We start from the raw sequence: 26753 nt of genomic DNA, 5'->3' as shown, positions 1-26753 counted from the left end.
GTGTGCAAAAACAGTGTTTGCACCACAGTGTTTTGTGTAATTCTAAGTAACGTAAAAACGCTATGCGCTTCTTTATCTATTCTTTAGGATTACAACTGTTATTTTAAAAGAAGAAGTATCACTTTGCATCCCATAATCTGCGTAATAAAAACGTCTTACGACTCCGCGGGTTTGAAATTGTTGGAAGTGAAGATATATAGCATGCAATTTAGCATTTAACAGGCGAATACAGGCTGTGGTAAGTGGGCGCAAGGTTCAGATTGCCGCGAAGTGGCCCGTGTGATGGATAATGACATCTTTTGTCTTGAGGTCGGTGTAAATGTGAGTGACTTGTGCGACGTACGGGGCTCCGACTCCAACGACTGAATTTATTCGGCCTTTTTAAGTTTAACTTAGTGAATTATATGCCGGGAATTATAAATTAATATTTTAGGTAATGAAATAAATAAATAACTTTAAATAATATATATATATATATAAATAAATCATTTATTTCGGATTGATCCATATTTTGTTAGTAACAATGAACTTAAAAATTATGTTAGTAATGGTATTAAATTAAATTAAAATGAAATATAATAATTAAATTGGTAAATTATTTAGCCGCCCATTTACATGGCATAACATGTGCACACATCAAAGATCGTAGCAGCGGACTGTCTACTCTCTCTGCTATAGTGGTCAGGAGGCCGTTGGTGCTGGCGCGCACCCGCTGCATCAGGGAGGCTACTCGCTTCCTCATGATGGCATGAAATCCATCAGTGTGTGCCTCGGCGAACATCCCTGACGCGCTGCAGAACCGCGGCAGCCCCAACAGCATCCTGAACGCATTATTATATTGAACGCGTAGGGCGTTGTAAGCCTTTTGAGTAAAGCTGATCCACAGGGCGCAAGTGTAAAAGGATTGGCAATAGGCCCTAAATAATGTTACTTTTACACTCTGTGTACATCTTGCAAACCTACGGATCAGCATGTTACTTCTGACTGCCAACGCCCTACGCTCCCTCTCAATGTCCCAATCATCTGATTGCGACTCGGATACCCAGTGCCCCAGGTACTTAAATCGCGGTACGACTTTAAGAGGAGTGCCGCTCAGAGTGACTTCAGGTATATCAGGGTAATATTTAGTACCAGCCTTGAAAACAAGCAACTCACTCTTTTTCGCGTTGTACCTGAGGCCATGAGCCTCCGCATACGACTCACAAATGCTCAGCAGTTTCATGAGAGCGCTGATCGAGGGGCACAGCAATACCATGTCATCTGCATAACTAATATTATTTACAAATTTCCCACCAATTGAGCATCCGACCATGGCATTGCTGAGCTCCTCGATCAGCCGATTCACATACAGGCAAAAAAGTTTGGGAGAGCTCAATCCGCCCTGCCTCACCCCGCACTCCAGCCTGTATGGTTCGGATAGCGAGCCTGCCCATCTCACCATGTTATTTTGGTGCCCATACCAATATTTCAGTATATCAATGAACTCTCCAGGCAGCGTTGAGTCCTCGTACAGCTTTTGCCATAACTTACTATAGGACACCAGATCGAAGGCCTTGGACAAGTCAAGAAAACAAGCGTATACGGGTGTTTTCCTGTCCGTATAGTAACGGACAGTATGCTTGAGACAAAGTATTGCTGTCTCTGTAGATAGCCCAGATCTGAATCCGAACTGGGCATCATGAAGATGCAGGTGTTTGTCTAGCTGTTTGTCTAGCATACTGTCCATCACTTTTGCAACTATGGTGGCCAACGAAATGGGCCTATAGTTATTAACATCTGAGGCATCCCCTGTCCTGTTTTTAACTATTGGCACTACCAGGGTCTTCATCATGTCCTCAGGCATGTAGGAGTGGCCAACACAGAAAGAAAGAAGCATGGCGAGCACTCTGGGCAAGTGAACACCTGCATGTTGCAAGTGTTCAATGCTGAGCGAGTCGTGCCCAGGCGATTTACCACGCGTCATGCTCTTTATAACCGAAGCCACTTCTTTAGCGGTAAAACTGATATGGGGAGTATCTGTGGTGGGCACTCGGGACAATGATGAGTCACCTGGCGTGTTCAGAGATGATTTTACCCTAAAATGGTTTTTAAACAACTCGGTAATTTGTTCAGGCTCACTAACGCCCCCTACACTCACCGGGAGACTCGACCTAGGGTTCAGTTTACTAGTCTGCTTCCAGAATTGGCCAAAGTTTTTGCTGTCGTGGTGGGAAGCTATTATGTCCATTTTAATCTGTTCAGCATTATCTTGACACCATTTCAATTTTTGTTTAAAAACTTTTTTAGTACTTATCATAGCGGAATAGATAGGTCCCGTTTTAGGTTTTCCGTGCATAGCCCAGTCTAAAAACCTAAGTCGAGCCTCCGAGTGAACCTGCCTCACATGTTTGTTCCACCCAACTATATGATTCCTTTTATGTGGAGCTACTTTGCCATGACTATGGACAGCCGCATCAGACAATATACTAACAATATTAGAATACATTTTATCTATAACAACCTTATGACTTACGTCACTACAAAGTTTACCAGCACAGCACCTAAATTCCACTGGAAAATCTATATCTCTTAATTTGTTATGACAATAATTCTTAAACAATTCTATTTGCTCCGGGCTTCTTTCACCCCAAATAACTGAGTTACACTTCGAGCCCCTCCCACACTCAGTCTTATTTACTAGTACATTGATGTTACATGTAATCTCTAACGGGAAATGGTCAGACCAATAAACATTATAATGTACCTTAGCGTCCGTTACAGTTTTCCACATAGCCTCCGACACTAGGCAGTGATCCAACCAACTTCTAGTACCATGAATGTCACTTACGTACGTATATGTGCCTGACGAGAGTCCCAGCACTTCTATATCTGCACAGCGCCACTTTTGTTCCGAACAAAAATCCATTAGTTCGTTACCGAACCGGTCCCCACAGTTTGCATTTAAGTCACCGAGTATAATTACCGAGTCTATGTTACACTCATCCACTATAGCTGCGATCTCACCTAAACACTCCGTAAACACAGGTAGGTTCTCGGCCGAGTCCGTCGGCATGTAAACAGAGAACACTAAGAGCACACGATTCGATAGCACTATTTTTATAGCAGATATACGCGCACTTTCGCACTTTATCACGGAGACCGATTTAAATAGGCTTTTCCTCCAGAGCAAAGCCACACCACCATACGGTCTCCCACGAAGTATGCCACCGCCCGTATCAACGGCCGATTTCCCCGTGTACTCGAACTCCGAATCAATGCTGCCTAGAAATGGGACATCATGTGGCAGCAGCCACGTCTCCTGCAGGGCTATGATATCAGCTGTTTGACAAAGGGATCTCACGCATTCGACTGAGCGGGTCACTGACTTACAATTAAAACTAATGCATTTAATGTTATCTTGTATCTTAACCATTAATGAATTAGTTACAAGTCTCGTCATTTGACCTTATTTTCTCCTTATTTTCATACGTTTCCCTGTTAAAATAAATAAATCGACGGAATCGTATGTCCTCAGGCCACAAATCGTCATCGAGAAACAGAGGTAACTTAGCTTGTGGTACAAACACTTTATAAGCGTCATAGCGTTTCTGTTTTTTCATATTAATCTTTTTCATGGTCACAGATACACCCGTTTTTTCCTGTATATATTCAATTATATCTTCATCTTTCGTTTCTTTATCCACATTGTAGATATAAAGGGGGACTTTAATACCCGCAGCTTTGAATTTTCCTTCAGGTTGTGGAATAGCCTTGCCCTTGGATCCCTCAATGCGATTTCTCAGCCGCTTTCTCTGCACTAGCTCCCATTCAGAATTGTTTTTCTTGTCCCCTTCTCTGGTATTACTGTCACTAACGATGTCCGCTAGCGTTTTTGACTTGGGCCGCACGTCAATATTTGGTATTCGTTGTTGCTGCTCTGTCTCACTCGCACCCGTGTTAGATATTGCTACTATTTCTTTCCCCGCGCTGACGCATGCTTGCTGCGCGACTGTGTCTAGCGCCGGCGAAACTGGACGTTGTGTCATAGTCAATTTGGGCGATAATTCGTTTTGCAAGCAGGATAATTCATCTGTTCCGGTTAAAACATCGCTCTTATTTACAAGGTCGTTAGATGCAGAACAGCCTGTAGGAGTAGGTGATGTGTTTTCTACGATGTGCGGTAAACCAAACGGTCCACTGTCGAAACAAAAGCTGTCCATTTTACCGCTACCTCCTCTTTTGTTCTTATTTATATTCTGATCAAAATTATTTGTATACGATGCTTGTTTCAGATGATTAACCTCGTCATTAAACTGTTCTTGAGTCACATATGTATCCTTTATATTTCGTATCTCGCTCTGCAGTACCAGGATATCCTTTAGTAATCTCGTCGCATCCAAATGGTCAAACGTTACCGGCGGAAGTTTGTACAGATCTTTTGCTACAAATATAGGAACGAGATCATGATGTAATCGCTTGAATACTGATATAATATCATACAGCTCACGCTCAGATTTGCCAGTTCCTTTTCGTACTATGTTCCTCTGCGTTGATGCAATGGAGTCAAAAAGGAGTTTTTTTGCAGCTTGAATGTCTTTCTTCTCGAAGCCTGTAGTGCACACTCTCACTAAGCTCTCCTCGTCCATAACTTGCACTTGATTTTGTACGAACGCAAGTACTTCACAAATCACTATATTACAAGATTTACACTTTATCACGTTAGAGGCCATTGCTCTTGACATGAGTCACCGTAAATACGTCCGGTCATTAGCGCGAGCGCACGGAACGAATTGAATTGAATTAAATAAATTAATATAACAAAAACTTATGAGTATTTATAAAAAAATTACCTATATATATTAACAGGTTGTTCTCCTTTGTTGCACCCCACCCAAAGGTACGTCTACCCATAATGCTGGCTGCGTTTCCCCGTTGGGGTGTATTAATAGTCTATGCTTTGGGTGAGGTAAAAGAAAGGAAGAAATAACATATAACCGTTACTAAGAACCAATGTCGTATCTACGTAATTGTATTTTGTTGTATAAAATGATAAGCTATAAGTAGAAGTCACCTGCTTACTGCACCAGTTTTACAATACCCTTTTTACAAGGAGTCTTTCGGCCTTTTAAAACAATCTTTACAAATAAATGTCACATAATCACGTAATTATAAACAGACACTTAAGTTTTATAACTGAGCGACAATATTTACCAGTTAAGTATCAAGCAATGTTTTCTTTTAAAACTACCAGCTTATACCCAATCACTCGGCAGTATCTATAAATAAAGTAGAGCGGCAGTCGGCATGTTCCCGTCAATAATTAACAAACGATTCGGCAGTCCGTCTGTTAACACCGGTGCCCTATTTACGATGGCGCCTGAATACTGAAACATACAGTTAAGCGATATAAACACCCTGGCCAATAATTCTGATGCAGTTATTTGCCATCGTTAAACTAAAGTTCGCTAGCTATTCTATTCTATTCTGGGAGGGGGTGAAGTTCCAGTACGTGGCTCTCTCGAGTGGAACCTTTGTACATATCCCCTTGAGCTTTCAGCTCAGCCAGCCTAGCTCCCGAGTAAACTGGAGCAGCAAGCCTGGGTGTTGCAATAGCTGAGATAGGCACTCTGTTGGTCCAAGAATAGATAAGATCTCTAGCGTAGCAATGTACAATATTCGACAACCGTGAGTTTAACTATATCGGTGGACTTGTCTTGATTTTAATTCTGGGCTACAAAACGTCGCTAACGTATGAAATAAAACATTAAAAAAGAAGGAATGAAGAAATAAATTATTTATTCTGTACCAAATTGCCAATAGCTTTTCTACTACGATAGACTATTTTTCTTTTGTAAGGCTATCGTTTCATGCTTGACAAACATAATAATGCCTTACTAACTTGACACACCTATTACTTAACACCTTAAAACCTTAAAACGCAAAGACGAGTAAGTACAATAGGCACAAAACCCACGCTTATCTTATTGGGTATAAGGGTTAGTTTTGCTTGGCACTGTATTTTCAGGTACTTCATTACTGGTGCAGGTCTCATATGCAGATGACACAGCAGTGGTCTTTACTGGTAAGTCTTGGGACACTATTAAGATAGCAGCAGAAAAAGGATTGGCTTCTATTTCAAACTGGTTAGAATCAAACTTACTTACACTCAACACCGCTAAAACCAATTTCATGTGCTTTTCGATCTATAATAATAACCAACCTGATAGTTCATACAATATCAAAATTCACAACTGTACCAACATAGCCCAGTCAAAATGTACCTGCCCAGCTATTACTAAAGTTAGCTTCGTAAAATATTTGGGTGTCATCATAGACCAACGTCTTTCGTGGCATTCGCAAATAGAGGCCCTCGCAGGGAGATTAAGGAAACTAATATGGATATTTAAAACACTGCGGCACGTGACTGACAAAAATCTTCTCAACAAAATATACATAGCCCTCGCGCAATCATTAATAATATATTGTATCACTGTCTGGGGTGGTGCGCTAAAAACAAAGTTCATAGAGGTAGAACGTGCACAAAGAATTCTTCTTAAAGTCATGTATTTTAAAAAACGAACCTTTAGTACTCGCGAGCTGTACCTTACAAGTAACCTATTATCAATAAGACAACTTTATATATTACATGTTATACTGAAAAAGCACACAACACTTAAATTTGACATCAGCATATTAAATAAAAGAAGAAAGGATGTTGTGGCCAAGTCCCTCCCAGTTAGAACTTTGTTTGCACAGATACAATATCCTCACCAATCATCTCATCTATTCAATACTATAAATAAAGAACTAGAAATATACTTTATGTCGTATCATGAATGTAAAAAGTCTTTAACTGAATGGTTGAAATCCTTGGAATATTGTGAATGTGAAAAACTTCTTGAATATAATAAATTTTAAGTGGTAGTTTTGGTTTTGGATTTAGAGAATCAATAAATATAGAAAAGTAACATCTCGATACCAATATTTTGTTATCTACTTTTAAATACTTGTCTACTTGTGAAGCTCTTAGGGTGTTGTTTTACTGATCAACTGCTGGTGTGTTGTATTTGTTTTGTTATTATTTTTGCTATATTTTAGTTGGTGTTATTTTATGACATGATACAGATACCTGCTAACCTTGAAATGCCTTCAGATTAAATGATATTTTTGTTTGAAGCTACCACACTGTTCATCTCAAACTGTATAAATGAAAGTAATATATACTAAATAAAACTTAATTATGTTAATCTTTTTATTGTATATCTCTTACTTTAGCATAATAACATATAATAATATTTAACTCAAACTGTAAATCTTTGGAACTTTTAACCCTTACTCATTCAAAAGGGTATCTAAGGCAATAACACTGTTTGATTTTTGCTTGTATAGCTGTAATTATTCACATTTTAAGTTTTTCAATTAGCTACTCAACATCTGACTGCCTTGATACTCACAATTTAATAAATTTTGCTTACTAAAAATCTTCAATGACTTGTAATCTTCCTATTCTAAGGTGTTGAATACTTGTATATCTCAATTGCTTAAATCCAATTTCTTTCAATGATATTCTTTTGTTTGAAGCTGCCACACTGTAAATCTCATACTGTACCTAACTCTTGAATGTGTAATTAAAAGTAATTTACTAAAGTTCATTATGTAAATCTATTTATTGTCTAGCACTTACCATAACTTAAATAAAATGATATTTACTGATATAGTAGATAATATTTTTGTTTGAAGCTACCACACTGCACATCTCATACTGTTGATCATAAAGGTGATTGATACTGGAATTGATTAAGTATGTAAATCTTTTTATTGTCTAGCACTTACCTTAACTTAAATGGAATGAAATGAAACTCAAACTGTCAATTGATTACTGTTTATTAAAGTATGTTTACTGAAAATCTTGAATATAACTTGTAATCTTCCTATACTAAGGTATTGGGTGATAAATAAAATAAATTGAATTCTTACTTTTATATCTCAATTAAATACTTAATTACAGTTTTGGTTTTATACTTATCCTTCAGTGTATGACTGGTTCAATACTTACTGAAATATGTTAGACTTGAAACATTATACTTGAACTAAACTTGAATTATACTTCACATAACATAATTTATGCTTTAAATTTAATATTAAAAACTAAAATAGTATAACCGTGTCATTGTACTTAATACTTATAAGAATTAAATTATGTCAAAATTTGGCTAAATTACTTTGTTAAGAAAGAGTGACCTCTTCTGGCACAGGTGCTTATGTACTTAAAAGAAGGGGTCAAGCTTAGTTTACTGAAAAACTTTTTGGCAAATGAATAAACGTTTTTGTATTTTTTTTTTTTTTTTGGTGGTCTTTTTGGCGCCTGTTTGAGTTCCCGAATATAAAGCACAGTGAGATTTAAAAAGCTTCCTACGTTTGAGATAAGAGTACACTTCCACGTTCTGAAAAAGAACGTGAAATGCACTTTTGGCATGTTTGGTACATAACGTGTTGGTAACAGCAAGTGAGAGTGAAAAAATATATATTTTAATTTAGTTTTCACTGCACCCTATAACATACTACATTTGAATATAGGTACTGTGTATTACTTATGGATGCAATAAATGATTTAGTATTGGATATGGAATAGTATTGTCTTTTGCTTCAAAGCAGATCGGTGCTATTTACTGGATATTTCGATGCATTGCAGTGCACAAGAGTGGACGTTTCATGATCATGAATATCATGATTATGATTATCTTATCCACACACTGTCTACATTGTAGCGACAGACTACGCCGCGTCGTAGCAGCCTACGACGTAGCAGACTACGGCGTAGCAATCTACGGCGTAGCCGACGTAGCACCAACCAACCAATGCGTGTTAGTGTTGATTTGTGGTTAGTGCTTATTTATTTATAAACACTTTATTGTATACACACTAAATACAAAAATGGACTTAAAAAGTATTACTAAGGCGGGCTTATTGCCAAGAAGCAATTTCTTCCAACCAACCTTTCTAGTGTTCTATGGTTCAACTGATTCATAATTAGTTACGTACTTACCAATAAAATTTTAGCAGTCTTTTTGGTACAGTATGAATCTCTACTATAATATTTTGACGGCAGTCTGAAGTAGTTTACGATGTACATTTTATACGCTGTTGCTTGGTCACTTTATAAGCTACTTTAATCTGGATTGTAAATCATATTTCCGCAAAAACATGAAGAATTAAATAACATTAAAACCAAGCGGTGGCTGTTACGAAGGAGCGCATGCAATCAGCCAATTAGTCATACTATTAACGGAACTGCGTTAAATTAACGGAACGCCGTTAAATTGACGTTAGCGTGAATGGATAAAGCTCGCCAAGTGATTTATGAATACGTTTCCGATAATTATATTGTTGTTTAACTCTGGAATTACGGCGTTTTGTACCTGCGTTGTAATTAGTTGAAAGTTTGATACATAGTAAGGAAGAACACACACACACACACGCACTCACGCCTTGTACTACTGTACTCCCTTGCGGGGTAGGCAGAGGTGCATTGCTGCACCCACTTTAAGCGAAATTTATGAAAACAAATGAAGTTTATCATTTTATTGAACACGAGTTATATTTTTTCAACTTATAATTTTCTTTTTACTTAGTTTCAGCACGACATTTCATTTCAATAGCTTGTCGGAGGTTTCTCTACTCAAATTTTCGGTGACACCAGAGCCTCGGCTCCAATGAACCGCGTAATAACCTACGAGTACACTGTAAAAGTACTTTAAGTACATGCTAATAACTGATTCCATTAGAGAAACTCGTCTCTTCCCGACAAAGTTTTCCAGTTTGAGCTGTCATATTCCACCCGAGGGCAAGACCGGTTTCTGTATCTTAAGCACACATCTCACTGCATTCAACTTTGAGATTATTTATTCTGGGCTGTGGTTTGGAGAGATTTATTTTGGACTAGAATTGTTACTTTTATTACTGCTAAGTGTTAAATTAGAGTTAAAATACTCCAATACCAAAATAATTAGATAACAAAGAGAAGAAAAACATCGTTATGACTAATTATTGTCCTAAGAATAAACATTTATTATTAGGCTTAAGTTATTATATATAGTGTTTCATTAATTTGCTTACTTTATAAGCAAAACTTTCAACTTAAAAAAAATAATAAACATACAGGGAAAAATAGATTAATTGTACATAAAACTAGGTATGTCAGTTATAGTAGTAAGGTATAGTATTGTTACTTAAGAAAAAGGAAAAAAAACTTATTTCAATATAAATCAATAAGTTTAATTTTAAAATTACGTCTTTCTCCAAATTAGTCGGTTTTCGTGTTTTTAATATTTTTTTTAATAGTTGTTCAGAATGACTTCTTTAGTCACCCTCTTCTATTCTATTATATTCTATAGTCACCCCCTTTCGACTAACTATACCACTTTTGCAATACCCTGTACATCATACAAAAGCTTAATTCTCACTTTGTCCGTTGTCCGACTGTACCTCGCGTGACGACGAACAAATCTCTATATTTGAATAATAAATGCATATGGGTTACATACACACACACTTTACACACCCGATTTTCGATTAAGGCGGCACGAAAGTTAAGTGACCCAAATAGCTCTTTCCTTTACCACTTTATTAAAATTAACTGCCCAGAATGGTATTTTTCTTCCCCAGTAAATTTGTTAGTGAAATCGATTGAATGTTAGGAACAAATCGTTAAAAAATAGAGAAAATGGGATTCGTAAGAAACGTGGCTTGGGTGATGATTGTTTAAATAATTCAATTACAATAACGAGCAATGAAAAAGTTCCATATGGAACGGCTATAGCAGATGAAATTTTTTAATTGCCTGTCAGTGTAGGCAGCCCAAAATTATTGTTTGACTGTGGTTTGACTCTTAGTAACAGTCCAGATATTTGTAAAACACTCCAGAAAGCTACTAAATACTTACTGGGAGTGTAATCTCCATAAAACGAATAATCTACATTTTATATCAGCAAATAAATCTGTCATTAAATTGGATGGTAAAATCGGTTTATATAAAATCTATCTGGGTTAATAGTAGTAGGACTATGTTGGTAAAAAGGCTATTAACCATAACATTCACATTTCAATTATAAAGCAAGAACTCGCCAAACACTAGTACGAGTAAAATGTCAAGGATTTTATGTTGATTAGATAATATTATTATTATTATTATTTAATTCTTTATTGCACAAATATATAATAAATGCCCAAAAGGTGGGCTTAATACTAAGAGCATTTTCTACCAACCAACCTACAGGAGGTACAGGAAAACTGGTACAAAGATGTGCAAAAAAAAATAATAAAAATGAAAGAACTAAAAACGTCACTTAATAACTATCTAAATATATATACATACATATATGATACATATATGATAGAGAATTAAATTTAAAAAGTGCTTTTATTATTTCAGTGCGCTTTATTGTTAAAATTTATTTATTTGTGGTACATTCACTCTAAACTAAACTATAGGTCCTGAACCTCCTGCAGGTTGACTGGTAGAGAATGCTCTTAGATTAAGTCCACCTGATTGTACATCTACTTTTGTAATATGTGTAATAAAAGTATAAATAAATGAATAAAATAGGTACCTACCTACTTACTTGCGTGAATGTACTAATATAATGTTATTACTGGGACAAATACGCAATAGTTTTTTATTGTTTTGGGCACCAAGTCTAGTTGAAACTGACGTGTTCATCACTAAAATCGATCTCTTAAAGGCAAACTTTTTAATACCTATAGGTAAGTACTAAAGTCAGAGGCCGAGTGGGTATAAGTTGTAAAATTTACGTAAAGCACAATACGCTCGCACTCCCAGTTTCAAATTAAGAACGAAACTGGGTGGAACTCGCCGCTAGGTTGGCAGCACTGCTGGCACAAAGTTTCCAATTCCGGTAACATAACGTGCCTAGTTCGCGGGCGGAAACGGAAACGTTTCAGGTGCCACAATTGCACGGAGGCTCGTACCATGAAGTGTCGTAAAGTGCGCATGTGAAGAACAATAGAGGCTATTGGGGCAGCATAAAAACTGTAGACCCTCTAACAATAGAACTAGCTAATGCAGGGTACGCCGATTTATTAAAAGGAAATTTCGTTTTGTTACGTTCTCTTTCTTATTATTTCACAACTAAGCTTTGTACAGTAGCGCTTTGATGACTGAACTAAAACTTGGGTCCTAAAAGTAAATCCTAAAATAAAATTTGTTCCTAACCTTCGGGAAAGCTAGATGATACGTCCTTTGCGCTAAACCGCTGCTACCTCTTCAGGCATTGTTTCTGGAGATAGTCTTACCAGGCCACAGACCCTCACGGGCCTAAGTGCCATTGTATGAAACAAGGGCCCTCTGACACTAAGAAAGCAGTCACGCATTTTTCTTTTATGCCCAAGTCGCGGTCAGAAAGTGGGATAGAAGTGGACCGATATTATGCTCTTATGATAATAATACAGTCGCAAGCAATGAGAAAGTTCTACCCACAAAATGCTGACATTAAAAGGGCCCCAATTTTTTTAAAAAAATTTACCAACTCAATATACATATAATGCAGTACATACCAAGCGAAACTCAACTCTTCTATAAATCTGTAACTCAAGTGTAATTTATATTTGTGCAATAAAGGATGAAATAAATAAATAATATATTATGTACTTGTACATAACATAGTGTAGTTCATCATGGCAAAGACATTATTCACATTTGTATTTCCGCAGTGCCCCAGAGCATCGCGATAAACTTTGGCATGAAATTGTATAAGTAAGGGAAATTAATACACTTTTTGGGGACGCTCACTATATCCGGTTTCTAGTTGGTATTCCGACTTGATTTATAGTGCAGATACTTAAGTAAATCTTTGTGGCTTTCTCTGGATGTGTGTGTCTGTTTAGGTATTAGTAACTTTATTGACAGCCAACGAAAATAGATGGGTGTTATAAGTTAAACGTGTTCGTGAATCTGTGTCTGTCGTAGCAGCCGTATCTGTATCTGTGGGAGCTATCCCAACCGGCTTAACCGATTTTAGCTTTTTTGAGTTATAGTTAATTTTATGTAAAGAGTTCTGACCTATGTTTTACGATAATCTTTTCAGAAAAACTGCTGAACAGCAATCAAAAATTATCAGTTTTTTCTGGTAGAAGAGGATTCCTTATATCTGATTGAAATTTGGTACCGAGTAACTTCAATGATATTGAAAACCCGAGTCCGCGTTGTTCTATGTATTGAAAGTTTAATATTTAAATCAGTATGTCAATTGATAGCCCTTTCAACGCGCAGGCGGGCCAATGCGGGTCAAGGCGGGCAAGGCGCTGACATTAATTTCCGTTTTGCCGTGATTCATCCACTGTTGCTCCATCCGCACATTGCACATCAGTATTGCGTTTATTAGGTTTAACGACCCCTAATTTCATCTCAATTTTAATATTTTCAATTTTCCCCAAATAAAGAACTTTTACTTTTATATGTAATAGAAGAAAACATTGAATATCCATTCGCAGGCTGACCTTTACTCGGTACTGTCCATAGCAAGGAATAAGCGACTGCCATAATTCAATTTCATCAGCTGCATTGAACCGGTCACGGCCGGGGCAAATCCGACTACGTCTTAAACAAAAGAGAATCGCGGCCGTACTAAGCCAGGGAGGTCATTCTAGCTAACGAAATACGAAGTTTCGGAGCACTGCTGCGTAGAGTGGTGGTGGATAAGGCCTCGTCCTCTCAATCGAGAGGTCGTGGGTTCAAATCCTGGCCTATACCAATGAATTCATTCAATTGTGTTTTCAATTAAGGAGTTTAAGTACAATAATACCACGTGATCTTACGGTGATGGAAAATATCGTGAGGAATTCTGCACATCTAGATTCTAGATGAGTATCCTAAGTGCATTGTACTTATTCCAAAACGGCGATATGGTTCACAACCTATCACGTGAGTACAAATGTGCTGCGAAAAGTGGGTGGGTCACTTGTGACCCACCTCTGACTACCCCATCGGGGATTACAGTCGTGAGTGCATATGTATATGTATTTGTATGTATGCTGCGTAAATTACCAACTCTATCTCGTTGTTTTAAACGTCAGTAGCTCTCGATAGTTCTAGAGTCCTAGATAGAGTGACCCTCCAGAAGAGAGTTATGGATAATTTTACGTCTCACTGGCGACTGTAATTGTGGACTTGTCCTGCTAATCAGGGCTTGCCAGATGTGGGTTGGAGGAATAAGACCCAAAGAAATACTGAGCGGGCACCTCCATTTTAATCGAGTTGTTTTATAAAACTTTGACAGTTACGTACTTTCTAAAGAAAAAAGTAGAGTACCTAAGTTCTTAATAAAAAAAAACAAAAATAGGGAATATGCTCGTGAATCAAATAAAGGTTAAATATTATTTTTAATAAACTTTGTTATTTCAGAATTATGCCTGTATCAATATTTTTGATTATGAATATTATGATTCATTTTTGAGTGGGTAAATAATTGTTGAAAAGTACAAAAAAAACTTCGGTAACTTTAAATCTTTGAAACGTGACGAATTTTCTTAGAGCGCATGTGACGATATGTCAATCTCATAATAATCTATGCCCATAGAACTGAGCGTCGGCGCGACAAACGAGTCATTATTCTGAGCTGTGAAACGAACGTGATGACGTCACACCTCTTCACACAAAGTTTTGGGCGTTTTAGTGGACGAGTCGGTTATACATTTTTAACTTTCTTTAAAATACCTTAAATTACTTTTTTGGCGTTGATTTTTTTTTACTATAATAAAGCGATGTAAAACTATCGAATAAGAATATAAAAAAATACGTGCATATTCCCTATTGGGGAACGTTTTGGACTTTGATTATTTTACTATCTAGACTTTATTACTACAGATTGCTTCTATGCAACTATGCGAAAGCGAGCCGCCTCGCTGGTGCGACGCGTGCAGGCCAGCCCCAACACCCTCCTGACCACCATTGCGGCCAGGCTCGACTGTCCCTATGTGGGTCGCTGTTCCCTGCTGCATGCTAGCGTCCCCACCTGGCAGAGGCCACCCGCATAGGACCAGTCTCATTTGTGTGTTTTTATTAATTTATATTGTTGTGTATTCTGTCTACTAACATAGAAATTAGGGCTATTGTTACTAACAACAACTATGGGTTATTTTTGTAATTATGAAAAATTACCTGAAATAAATGAATTTATTATTATTATATCATTTATAATTATATCATAGAACTTTAGGCAAATTATCTATAGGTAACGTGAAAATATTATATATATTTTTTAGCAACCTAGCGAGTGAAAGAAGAGAAATTTAAATTTATTGTTTTAATAAATGAAAAAAGAAAAAGCAAATGCATGCTTTTTTGAGCGTGTACATTATAGTTAGTAATTTAATAAATAGAGGTAGGTATGTAGTTAGAGTCCATGTTTCTACTTATTAGGTACTTATAGGTAGGTACTACGATTATACATAATGAACAACTTTCCACTTTAGTCCTAAGCTTGTTGTTTAGGAGTAAAGTAGACTACAGTAGAAAGTTGGCTTATCATGTAAGTACAGGATATAAAACATTTTTTTCATACCACTAGCTGTTTCTTCCAGACCCCTTAGCATGAATTTTCATCGTGAACGTGACGTACAATTCATCGAGTAATTTTGTATGAAAATATGAACAGCGCCCCTGGCGGTTGGTAGCAGAACTAAAATTTCCCTACAAAATCATCGAGTAATTTCACGTCACGTTGACGATGAAAATTCATGCTAAGGGGTCTGAGTCTCATACGAGAAATCTCATGCGTACTTGTATTGTACGGCTTAAATAAAAGTGAGATAGATTTAAAACAAAGTATATATTTACATGGGTATGTGTGTAAGTATGTACCCACTTGGATAAGGAGCTTATGTGGCCGTAAAAGACAAACAGGGCAGCCAGTTGGGCCGTTTCGACAAAAGATCTATTCTTGTTTTTATTGCCACGCCAAGTTTTTGAGCCTAAGTGGTTCGTTCGCATTTTGTTGGCTTTATTTTTGGCATTTGCCTGGGTTATTCTACTTAGTTGTTACGATTTTGTGATTATAGTAGCTATGCATATTGAGGACAATCGTGAGTGTCGGAAAATATGATTAAGATTTATAAACTCTGGGTTAAGTCCTGTTTCCTTTAACCCCTGCTGCATTTGACATAGTTGATGTTAATTTCCCAGCATTTTATTGGCTTAATTAGCTTATTTTTAAATATCCCCCATCAAGAATTTATTTAATCCAAGCAATCTCCGCTTCACTTCTACTGCAGACGTGCAATTTCTGAAGAGATAAAAAAGCGACGATAGGAAATTGACATTTCACTTGAGACTACAAATTAATCCCACCCCACATAAGTATAAGGTGTTATAAGCTTTATTTATTTGCATATTATGGAGTAGTAACAACTATTAGTGACTACGTATCGTATTGGTATCATGTATTTGGTATTAAGGCGGTTCTTATACTTCCACGCGTCACGCTACAATGTTGTGTGAATGCATCATGTTGATATGTTGTGCGAACGTTACTTGCCAGTATCAGCGTTGGTATTAAAAACACGCACAGTGTAATACAATGAAAACCAATCTACGCGTGTAAGTATAAGATTCACGTAACACGCAGTGTAATGCGGGGCGGTGTGTGAACCGCCTTATTGTCATCGTAACTCCCGACCCGAATGACTTGAGAGATTTGAATGCACACACACACACACATGTATTGAATGCATTGATTTTTTATAGTGGTTCTTTTTTTCTATTACATACACTTATCAGATAAGTTATTGTTGAAAATAAACCTCCAACAAATTGATTAAATAAACTACAAACAAGACGATCGCCCACTCACTACAGCCCACAACTATTTGAAAAGCTTTCAATACTATTACCTATATTATAATACAATCCATCGAACAAAAATACTTTTCTCTGTTTGATACAAACCGGTAGTAGTATTCAGTATTACATTATATAAATCGTACCTCCGACTATATTTAAACAGACTAGTTAACTTACCCCAATATCATGGATCCTAACTAATATTATAAATGCGAAAGTAACTGTGTCTGTCTGTCTGTGTGTTACTCTTTCACGCCAAAACTACTGAACGGATTTGAATGAAATTTGGTATAGATATGGTCTAGACCTTGAGATAGAACATAGGTAGGCTACTTTTTATCCCGGAATTCCCACGGGAAATCTTTTTAAGGCGAAGCGAAGCTCTCGGAAATAGCTAGTAAACTATACATAATATAAGTAACTTTATAGTGCAAATAATTATGATGATCTTTCTTCTTGATAGATGAGCTGTATATTAATTTATGTAATGTTATTATACGTCTGGTACAGGTTTGATAGTTCGTCAAAAACTATAAAAGCGGTGTCTCTTTTGCTGACTTTTCACGTAAATTTTAATGTCAACAGAATATTATAGATTCCACGCGTTCGTTAATGTTTTATTTATGAATTTAAGTTAAGACATGAAACAGTGGGTGCATAGAAAGCTCTTTTCCAAAGAATATTCACCAAAGCCGTGTCACTCAGTATACATTATGTTCCTCTGTTTTACCGACATCGCTTTGAAAAGTTCTCACCCATTAGTTTTCGTCACACACGCCACGGGCTAAGAGCTAAAGTGGCTCCGTTCACAAAATTCGGTACGGAACACTACCAACAAAAAGGCAGATTTTAGTTTGGTATGTTGGTAGTAATGAGCGCACTTTGTCATGTTGGCAGCGCTCCAGCCGAATCTCTATACAGAGGTCTTTTTAAAGGCGCCTTCGCAAAACGGCTACAGTTCACTAAAAGTAAACCTGGTTTGTTTATATGCTTGTTTTTTACGTATCATTATTAAGTAGGTACATAGATTAATAAATTGAACTTCAAAAGATATACCTACTTCGAGAAAAATTCTCATGATTGGACCCTTTTGAAAGGCACAGTAAAATCACAACTTATTTTTCGTAGCTTAGCGGGTTTAAATTTTACGTCAACTGCTTTAATTCCGTGTGTACCTATTGTTTTTAAAATAAAAATAATATAATATATATCCTCTCAGTAAAATGTACTATCTTCAGTATTAATTGAATAGGTACTTCTCCTTCATGTGGCATGGCCCGTAGGACACCCACTATAGTGCAATTTATTAACAACAAAGTAACTAAGTTTATCATACAGCAGGTGCCAAAATCTTGTGCAAAGTTTATTGCAGGAAAGATTTTCCGACTTGCTTTGAGGCTAAGATTAACGATATACGGACAAGATGGTTTGTCACATACAAAACAAAGCAAAAAACTGACCGCATTTTATTTTTTCTGTCAAACGGTTTTAAGTTTAAGTGCCAATTTCTCCATTCTCGGTTAGAGCATAACCAGGGAGTAGTGATTAACTTTTGACACATCTGTCATGAATTTTATATGGAGATAACGTTTAATTTATAAATCAATCCCTCTCGGTTAGATAACCGACAATGGAGAAATTGTCACTAAGTTTAACCTAATGACAACCATGGTAGTAATAAATAAAGCCACCAATATTCTAACCAAACTAATTTAAAATAAGAGCTGAATGGTAGAAGCGGGATGTTATTCTTCGAGAGGTTTATTTTGCACAGACACTCCATCTAGTTCGTTTTAAAATGTCGTAGACATAAAGTAAGTGCATTTGCGAATTTGTGCCCCCACGCGACACTCACTAATGAGACTTGGGAATGTTCGGAACGCCATTACAATTTACACATTCGTCTTAATTGCAACGTGCAGTTTAGTATACACAATGCAGAATGGCACAGAGGCGGCTACTATATGACTACAGTAGTAATCATTATGTTTTATATTACAAGCTAAATAGTAGTGAGTAAGTATCACCTTAAAAAAAAGTAGAATCATACTCTCGCGAGCAATGAAAAGGTTTCAGTGTCAAATGTCACTATTAATAGCACCAAATTACACTTAAACCGAAAATACTAGAACGTCGTTTGCAATATTGAAGTACATTTTAACATGGCATCAGAATATTAGCAACTACAAACGTAAATATTTTGATTAAAATCTAAATTGAATTTGGAAAAAAGTTAGGTCATTTGGCGTTGTCATTTTGAGTCCACATTTTGCAAGAGGAACTTTTTTGTTGGTCGTGAGTGTAAATTGCATTATTAGCTCACACGAGAAGAAGTTCACAAAAACAAAAAATATGGAAAAAAATAACATATCGATTCCTGGTTTTTGCATACGTTTCATATCCACTTTGACACGTGAACCTTTCACAAACTGAAACATTCTGTTGCATAGAAAGTGAAATTAGAGAGTTCCTCATTCAATAACGCTTTGTGTGGCAATGCGCAATGGTATCTAGGGGCACACTTTAGCTGAAATGGAAGCTCCAAGCTCCAAGGCCATTCGCTAAAGATTAAAAACACCGCGCTGTATTAAAGGTAACAATGGCTTAACAGTATTCCGCAGTGTTCGCACAGCTACTGTCTTGCGCAACGATATTTTCATACGAAATAGATGGAGTGTAATTGCAAAAGAAACGTCTTTACAAATAACACCCTATTTTTTTTATACGGTAGAAGTCTACCGTATAATAATATCTCTCTTATTTTAAATTAGTTCGGTTAGATGATTTGTGACTTTATTTGTTGGTACAATGGTTAACGTTAGGTTGAACTTAAAACGGTTTGACAGTGACAGTAAATAAAATGCCGTCAGATTTTTTACATTTTTTTTGTATGTGACCACCATCTTCTTCGTAAATTGAATCTAAGGTCTTGCGTCGTCACCGGCTATACTGCGGGGAAATTCTCTACCATCCGCTTTGAAAATCGCCTTTCAGTGGGGCTGGCACGTCATAACTCTATAAAAATACAGACCATTTTGCAGTGAAATCTAACACTCGACTCGAAAGTCGCATTGTTGCGAATTGGTTAGCAGGCTTTTAAAAGTTAAATTTTTTATAAGTTGCAATGTTGATATTTCTTACTATATAGTTATCTTCTCTGAGTGTTTTGTGGTATACTGGAAATTAACTTAGTATTACTGTATTGATATAATTCTTTATAGTCATAAGTCATACATGAAAGTACCAGTAATGCAATGCATGCAGCTTACAAAATTAAAGGCCATCGGCGTTGGTCGCACTTGGCTCATACGTGGTAGCCCCCAAACAGCCACTTTTATAAAAATATCCTGCAACGCGAGTTTCAAATTGGGTTATTCCATTTTGCGAGCATAGCTTTCCTTTGTTTGGTGTTTTGCTAATATTTTGCACAAGAACTAAATGGCACGCTCGCTGGCGCCTTTGATATAAAACATAACAGTTTAATCTAGTTCCATTTAACCAGAGATATTTTGAGTGTTTTAAATAGCTCGGCAGAGGTGAGGTTTAATAAGTTTAGTTGCTAATACAGAGAGTGTTAAATGCTTATTCACGTGATTTAATTTTAATTATAGCTTTCGTAACAATTCAGATTTCCGCCTTTTATAGATTCAGATTAAGTTATGATTTATCTACCTGTATAATGGCCTGCAAAAATATCTAAATAAACCCCTTTTTTCTAAACTAAACTGGTGTGTGACGTTTACAATGTTGTGTTCTAACTTCAAAGAGCTTTTCAAGACTTTGATATTTGGTAAGCATAGGTAGATAGGTACTATATCGTGTATTTATTTATTGCGATTTTAATTAGTGCTACTTATTTTTGCAGCCTAGCGTATACTGCGTATATTCAATAGTTATAAGAAAGATGTTTGGTAGTAATGGGGTATAATTTCGTATGTAGAATGCTCATATTTCTCTATTGCTCATATTCGATCTCACATCACACTTCACTGCGTCTGCCAATTAGTGACTTCAAAATATTGGCAGCCTCTCCGCTAGCCAAACAACTTGGTTTTACGACTTCTGAGTAAATTTTTCACAATGCACTTTACGGGGTAATGAAAATGGGTATATTAAGCGGAAAAGGGGCTTGCCTAGGGGCCAGACTGTTGAACTTTTTTTTCTACAACTTTTGAAATTGGGTCAGTACGTGATTTTTTACCATGGCGAGTAAATTTTTTTACAGCCAGTCGTGCTAAATGTGTTGGTCCACTTGCCTAATGAGACGACTCACTTCAAACGCCTGATGAACAATTCTTAACTCTCTTATATATTTTATGAAAACCCGTAAGCCTATTTTTGTTCACTGTTATTTTTGGGAAGCGAATGCCTTACCAGCAGATCCACGCTAACTTACCACGGCCACAGTATGAATTGAGCTTATTCAGAGTATATTACACAAGCGCTGGGAGTCTCGCCACAAACCGCAAGCCGCCACTTCGCCCCACGTCATAATGCCATCACTGGAGAGTGGACTAATGAACTAATCACCCTGGATTACATGTTCGCTGAAATAATGTGTGACTTTCTAAGACTTATTTGACGGTGTTCAACGATTGGTTTATATTTCTAAACGTTTTCAAGTTATAAATAGGATCATTATGTATTAATCATAATCATAACTAATATTATAAATGCGAAAGTAACTGTGTCTATCTGTCTGTCTGTCTGCCTGACTGTTACTCTTTCACACCAAAACTACTGTACGGATTTGAATGAAATTTGGTATACATACGATCTAGACCCTGAGAAAGTACAAAGGCTACTTTTTATCCCGGAATTCCCACGGGAAAACTTTTTAAGGCGAAGCGAAGCTCGCGGGAACAGCTAGAAATAATGACAAGCACCAAATAAGTAGGTATAATATTAAATGACTACTTATATGATAAGATTAGATTAGACCGGGATTAATATCGCATTTTTTTTATTATTTATAGGTTTATACGACATGAGAATAAAAACACAAAAAAGTATTCCAACTGAAAAAATTGAGCTACTCTGTATTTAGCTCAAACTGTATAATCTACCTCTATTTATTGCCCTACCCAAACCAATACCTACAAAATTTCATGAAAAATTCGTTAAGGCCTACGAGTTACGTTATTCAGTATAGTTTTTCTTGTTACAGGGCGTTTCTCCGGATACTCTGCGTGTGCTGTCCGAGGAAGCTGCGACGGAAGTACCAGCCGCAACTCCGCTCCAAGCAGTCGCAGGTGTGTTACCTGCTTTATATACCGCAAGAGTTCACTTGAGAATTAGGCCCTATACAAAAAGAAAGCTGACTAAAGTTGGTTGCCTTTATCTGGTACTTACGGTCTGTGACGATCTGTCAGTTTATATTTAGTCAGGCGAGGCGCAGGTAATCTTTAGCTTTAGCCAGCTTTTTTTCTGTAGGCCTTAGGGTGCTTTTCTACCAGAGGTATGCTGTGCTACGTTGCTATGGATGCGTTTCATATCCACCAATCATATCAATTACTCTACATAGAGTAGCAATGGTAATAACGGATTTCTTTCACGTCATCGTAGCATAGCTGCATAGCTCATCTCTGGTGGAAAGGCACCCTTAGCCTGGCATCACGCTTCTCTCAGGATCCCCCCGCCTTTTTACTTCTTTCGTCGTCGACGCAAGTAAGCGATGAGATCGGAAAGGAACGTGTTTCAAGTCAAGTCTCCATACAATTCTTGCTATATTCTTAGATAGTATTTACATAATGACAAAATTAAATGTACTTTAAATTAAAAAAGCATTTCTTTCTGCTGGTACTTCATACATTATTTGACCTCACACACAATTTTTTTTTTTATATTTGCAGCGTTTTCTTTCATGCTTTTGTTATTGCTTGATTTTGAATTTTATCTTTTACTTTACAGTTCCGTTCAACACGTCGTTATTACTCGTCCAGTGAACTGCAGGGCATTCAGCAGATCAGGCAAAATTCCTGCGAACAAACTTACATATAGCGGCTCAACCAATCCCTTAAAACAAAGCGTCCTTCAGAAGTTTACATTTCCAAATGTGCCCTGTTTATCAAAACTCTTGTGCCATGTTTGTTATAAGAAAATGGATGCGCTCAAAATCTAAAAGATTTGAGTGGATGAGTAAGTTGGAGGTATGTTGTGGTTGTTGAAATCATCCATTATGCACTGGCGTATCTATTCCCCTGTAAGCCCCTGTTCTGTCCGGAAATTTCTTGTGTGTGCACTTCCATAATAGTATTTCGTAATTTCTCCGTTGTATTTTTGAAATTCCCGAACTTACTTGCCTCTCGCATGTTTCCGTCGATGATACAATTCGTATCTGTATCTCTGTTTCCGTATTTATTGAGCCATATTATGTCGGTTGGTTGGTCCCTCCAATATTGTTCTTCTTTCGATTGCATTTATTCACTAACATACTTACTGTAATGATACGATGTGTGTATTTTGTAGGCCGTGTGTGCATGTTTATTTTTAACATTCAAATCAATCACTTCATTTTTTTATATTGAATTAAAACGTGTATTGTCAGCGAGTGTAGCTCCTACTTCAATTAAAGTATGCAATTTATACACATATGTTATGAAAAGGTTGTCTGTAAGAGATCACTTATAGCGACAAGGCCATAATGAACAATAGGCGGTCTTATCGATATGATAATGGCAGGAACGTGTATCAATACACACCAGCCTTGTGACCTATTGATGATACAAGTAAATTTCTTGATAGGCCTTTTAACGTTCCTTAAAATGTATTCTAAAAGGAGCAAAGCTTAATTTTTATGTTTAATATTTTCTATATTTCCCAGTTCAAGATTGCTCCATTTATAAGAAGAACTTTTACTATTGAGGTGTTGGTTGAAGTTTTGATTCCCTTTATCATATTGAAACAGAATTACGCTAAGGCTTGAAGTGATGGGTCCGAATATACACATTGCACATTCGTTCCCCATACTAACACTAATACAAGTAACAATATCCCGCCCACTCCAACACTTTCCAATATGACCAGCAATCGTACCACCATAACTTGTAGTATGTCACAGCTAATACCAACATGATTGTAGCCGCAAGTTATTGAAATAGCGATGCTAACATGCGACAAAAATACCAAACTATGTGTGACATGACCTTTTCTCGCTAATATCCTCATTACACCTATAAAGTAGAATGGCGAGACAGTATCCTCGACCGTCTACCATTGAACGGGTAGCAATTGACCGAGTGCTCGGCCGAGTACACTGTCTCGCCACTCTACTCGGTAGCTGTAACAAGGGTGGTGGTGGTGTTACTGTAGCAACCCCAGCAAGCTCTCAACCCCACTTCACCTTTCAGTATCCAGTCACAACAATGATGTACTCTTCGGTGTCGCAGCACGAGATGTGCCGGTTGTGACGTCAGGCGCGCGCGGGGACGTGCCGCCCGCGCGCCTGCTGCTCCTGATGCAGGGAGGCCCCCGGCCGCCCCCGCCGCCCCCGCCGCAGCCCCCACAGCTTCGAAGAAGCCCACCAGGAAGCCGCCCCATACTGCCCCGACTCTGAGTCCGAGGTAGTGAGCCTAGAGGGGGACAGTAGACCGCCGTCGGTCAAGAGTAGTAATAAGAAGAGAGTGACGTACCAGACTAAGGCGGATGTTGTAAATAGTTAGTGTGTGACGTGTGTGTGCTTCTAGTCGTGTCGTAGGGCTGTGGTCGGGGACTGTCCTGTAGTTTAACAGGTGCTTAGTGGTATCCTCTGGAATGGCTGGGGTATTAAGAGTATCTTTGTATAACTAAAATTATCAATTTTATTGTCAAGTTTAGTCTAACTCCGAATGGCAATTTTTTTTTTTTTTTTATGTAGCCATTTCAGTGTCCCACTGCTGGGCAAAGGCCTCCCCATGTTCACTCCACACGTCTCTATTGTCGACCACCTGACGCCAATCCGGCAAAAATCTGTCCAGGTCGTCCCGCCCGAATGGCAAATACTACGTAATAACCTGGTGACTAAGATCCCAACAAACATTTTACCCTCAGTTACAGCTATTTTTATAACTTTAACCTGTATAACTGTGTTATAATTATCTCAGTTGTAACATAAAGCGATAAAGATGAGTTAAAAAATGAAATTAGTGTTAACAGCAGGTTTAAGTGTTAAAATGGTATTAGTCAAAGCAATTATAATTAAGATGTTATAGGTTTAAACTGTTTCTAGAACCTAAAGCTATACAAGAGTGCTCACTGACACCTGTTAACACTTATGGTTGTTAAGTGGTTTCCTTTAATACTCATATAAAGCTTTAGGTGTCATATTGAATTTAGACTGCAGGAATTGGTTATAAAAGAGATTTTGTCAAGAGTGCAGTAAGACAAGATTCTTACAGTGTTGGAAAACTCAACAATGCAGTTTTAATCTTTAAGGTTAACTTAACTTACGCTTATTGCGTTAGGCAAGTAGACTGTAAAAGTAACGGTGTTAAGCAAGACTGTGCGGATCGACGAAGACCGCATAATACCCTTGGCTAAGGGTGTTTTATTTCAAAAAGTGTAATAGATGACTTAGGTGAGTCTATATGTCTTAAATGTAAGTTCGCCATTTGCATTGGCGACCTAACCTATAAATTGCTGGGATAAACAATATTTTGCTTTAAAATACTTACCTATTTATGTGAATTATGTCATTCCAGTCATGCCAATCGATTTATAAAAACTAATGGACATACAGCAAGGATACAAAAAAAACAAAATTGAGTCGTCTATTTAATATTTACTTATGTTTCATTTGAAATCCTTAATAAATTCGGAGCGCATTAAAATTGAGGTGGGAAATATGGTATACATTACAGTAAAATTACAATGGCATATTATTTTCAATTCACAAAACATGTTAAGTCAAGTTAATATTTATTTATTTACTGTTATTTAGTATTAATCAATACTGTCACTTTAATACGTATGATTGCTGTTGACACTATTATTTTCAAACACATACAACTTGTATGGTAAAAGTGTATTCGAAAAACGGTAACATACTCACTTAACCCTTTTTTACCAAACAAATAAGAGTCAGGGAGTCAAATAACCATTCTACAACTATAACTATACCGGTAAAAGTTCTACCTGAGAGTGATTAAACGCTCTTCTATAGTAACTTTAGCACTTCAATGACACCGTACTACAGGCTTTCTATAACTTAAACACTTCAATGACACCGTTTTACAGACTTTCTAAAGCCTTTACTCTCAAAATCGTGGGCCTCTTTCGTGGTTATAAGTGAGTTAGAGCACTCTCCTACACTCTTATACAGCTATGTCTTAACACTTTAATTTTCGAATGGAACCATTATACAAGTTATATGAGAGTTTTTTTAACGCTACGATGTTAGTTGGGATATTACAATATTTTATAAATTGAATCTCAAATTATGAAGGAACTAAGCACACTGTGCTCGTGCAATCGCTAAATAGTAACATTATAATGAGTAAGTATAATTATTTTGTCATGAAAATTCCTACCCTGCCGCGTCATCGCCATCCTGATCAGTTTTGATTACTCGGAATTTGAATGATAGGAGAGCTTATATCAAGGTCTCACATAGAACCGTGAATTAATTATCGAATAACCTATCGAGAAGTGTCAATACAATCGCAGTGAATACACGGAGTTTCACTTCCGAGATACAGTAAATTAATTAAACAGTTTATAAAACTATGGTGGTCTACCAATCAACTGGTTCGTTTTTTTACCTTTGTTATTTAAATAGCAAACAGTGCATCTTGATTATCTCTAACATATATAATATCCTAAAATAATGTGAAGTTATTTTGTAAGTCTAGACTACTTGAAAATGCTCAGATAGAAGATTTTTATTTGACATCCATGTGTTTTTATTATGATTTCTTCCTAATTATAAGTATTAGCAGTTAAA

The 26753-nt window shown here is 37.0% G+C and overlaps 1 protein-coding gene across 3 annotated transcripts in view; it reads left to right on the top strand.

Moving 5' to 3' along the window:
* Nucleotides 1–24661, top strand: part of LOC105389013 (dopamine receptor 2) — a 42626-nt gene extending 17965 nt beyond the window's left edge. The window contains exons 2-4 of one of the 3 annotated variants that reach the window (XR_007266461.1): nt 22002–22086; nt 22745–22983; nt 24184–24258. Coding sequence is in view for 2 of the 3 variants with exons in the window: in XM_048622115.1 (XP_048478072.1) it covers nt 22002–22086; nt 24184–24243 (145 nt within the window). In the remaining variant the exon portion in view is untranslated. Of the gene's footprint in view, nt 1–22001; nt 22087–22744; nt 22984–24183 lie in introns of all 3 variants that reach the window. The other 2 variants (XM_048622116.1, XM_048622115.1) reach the window with 2 other exon arrangements.
* Nucleotides 24662–26753: the final 2092 nt, after the last annotated feature.

Source organism: Plutella xylostella, chromosome 7, assembly GCF_932276165.1.
Source record: "Plutella xylostella chromosome 7, ilPluXylo3.1, whole genome shotgun sequence".
In the NCBI taxonomy this organism is placed as follows: Eukaryota; Metazoa; Arthropoda; class Insecta; order Lepidoptera; family Plutellidae; genus Plutella; species Plutella xylostella.
This window is presented reverse-complemented; position numbering and strand designations above follow the sequence as displayed.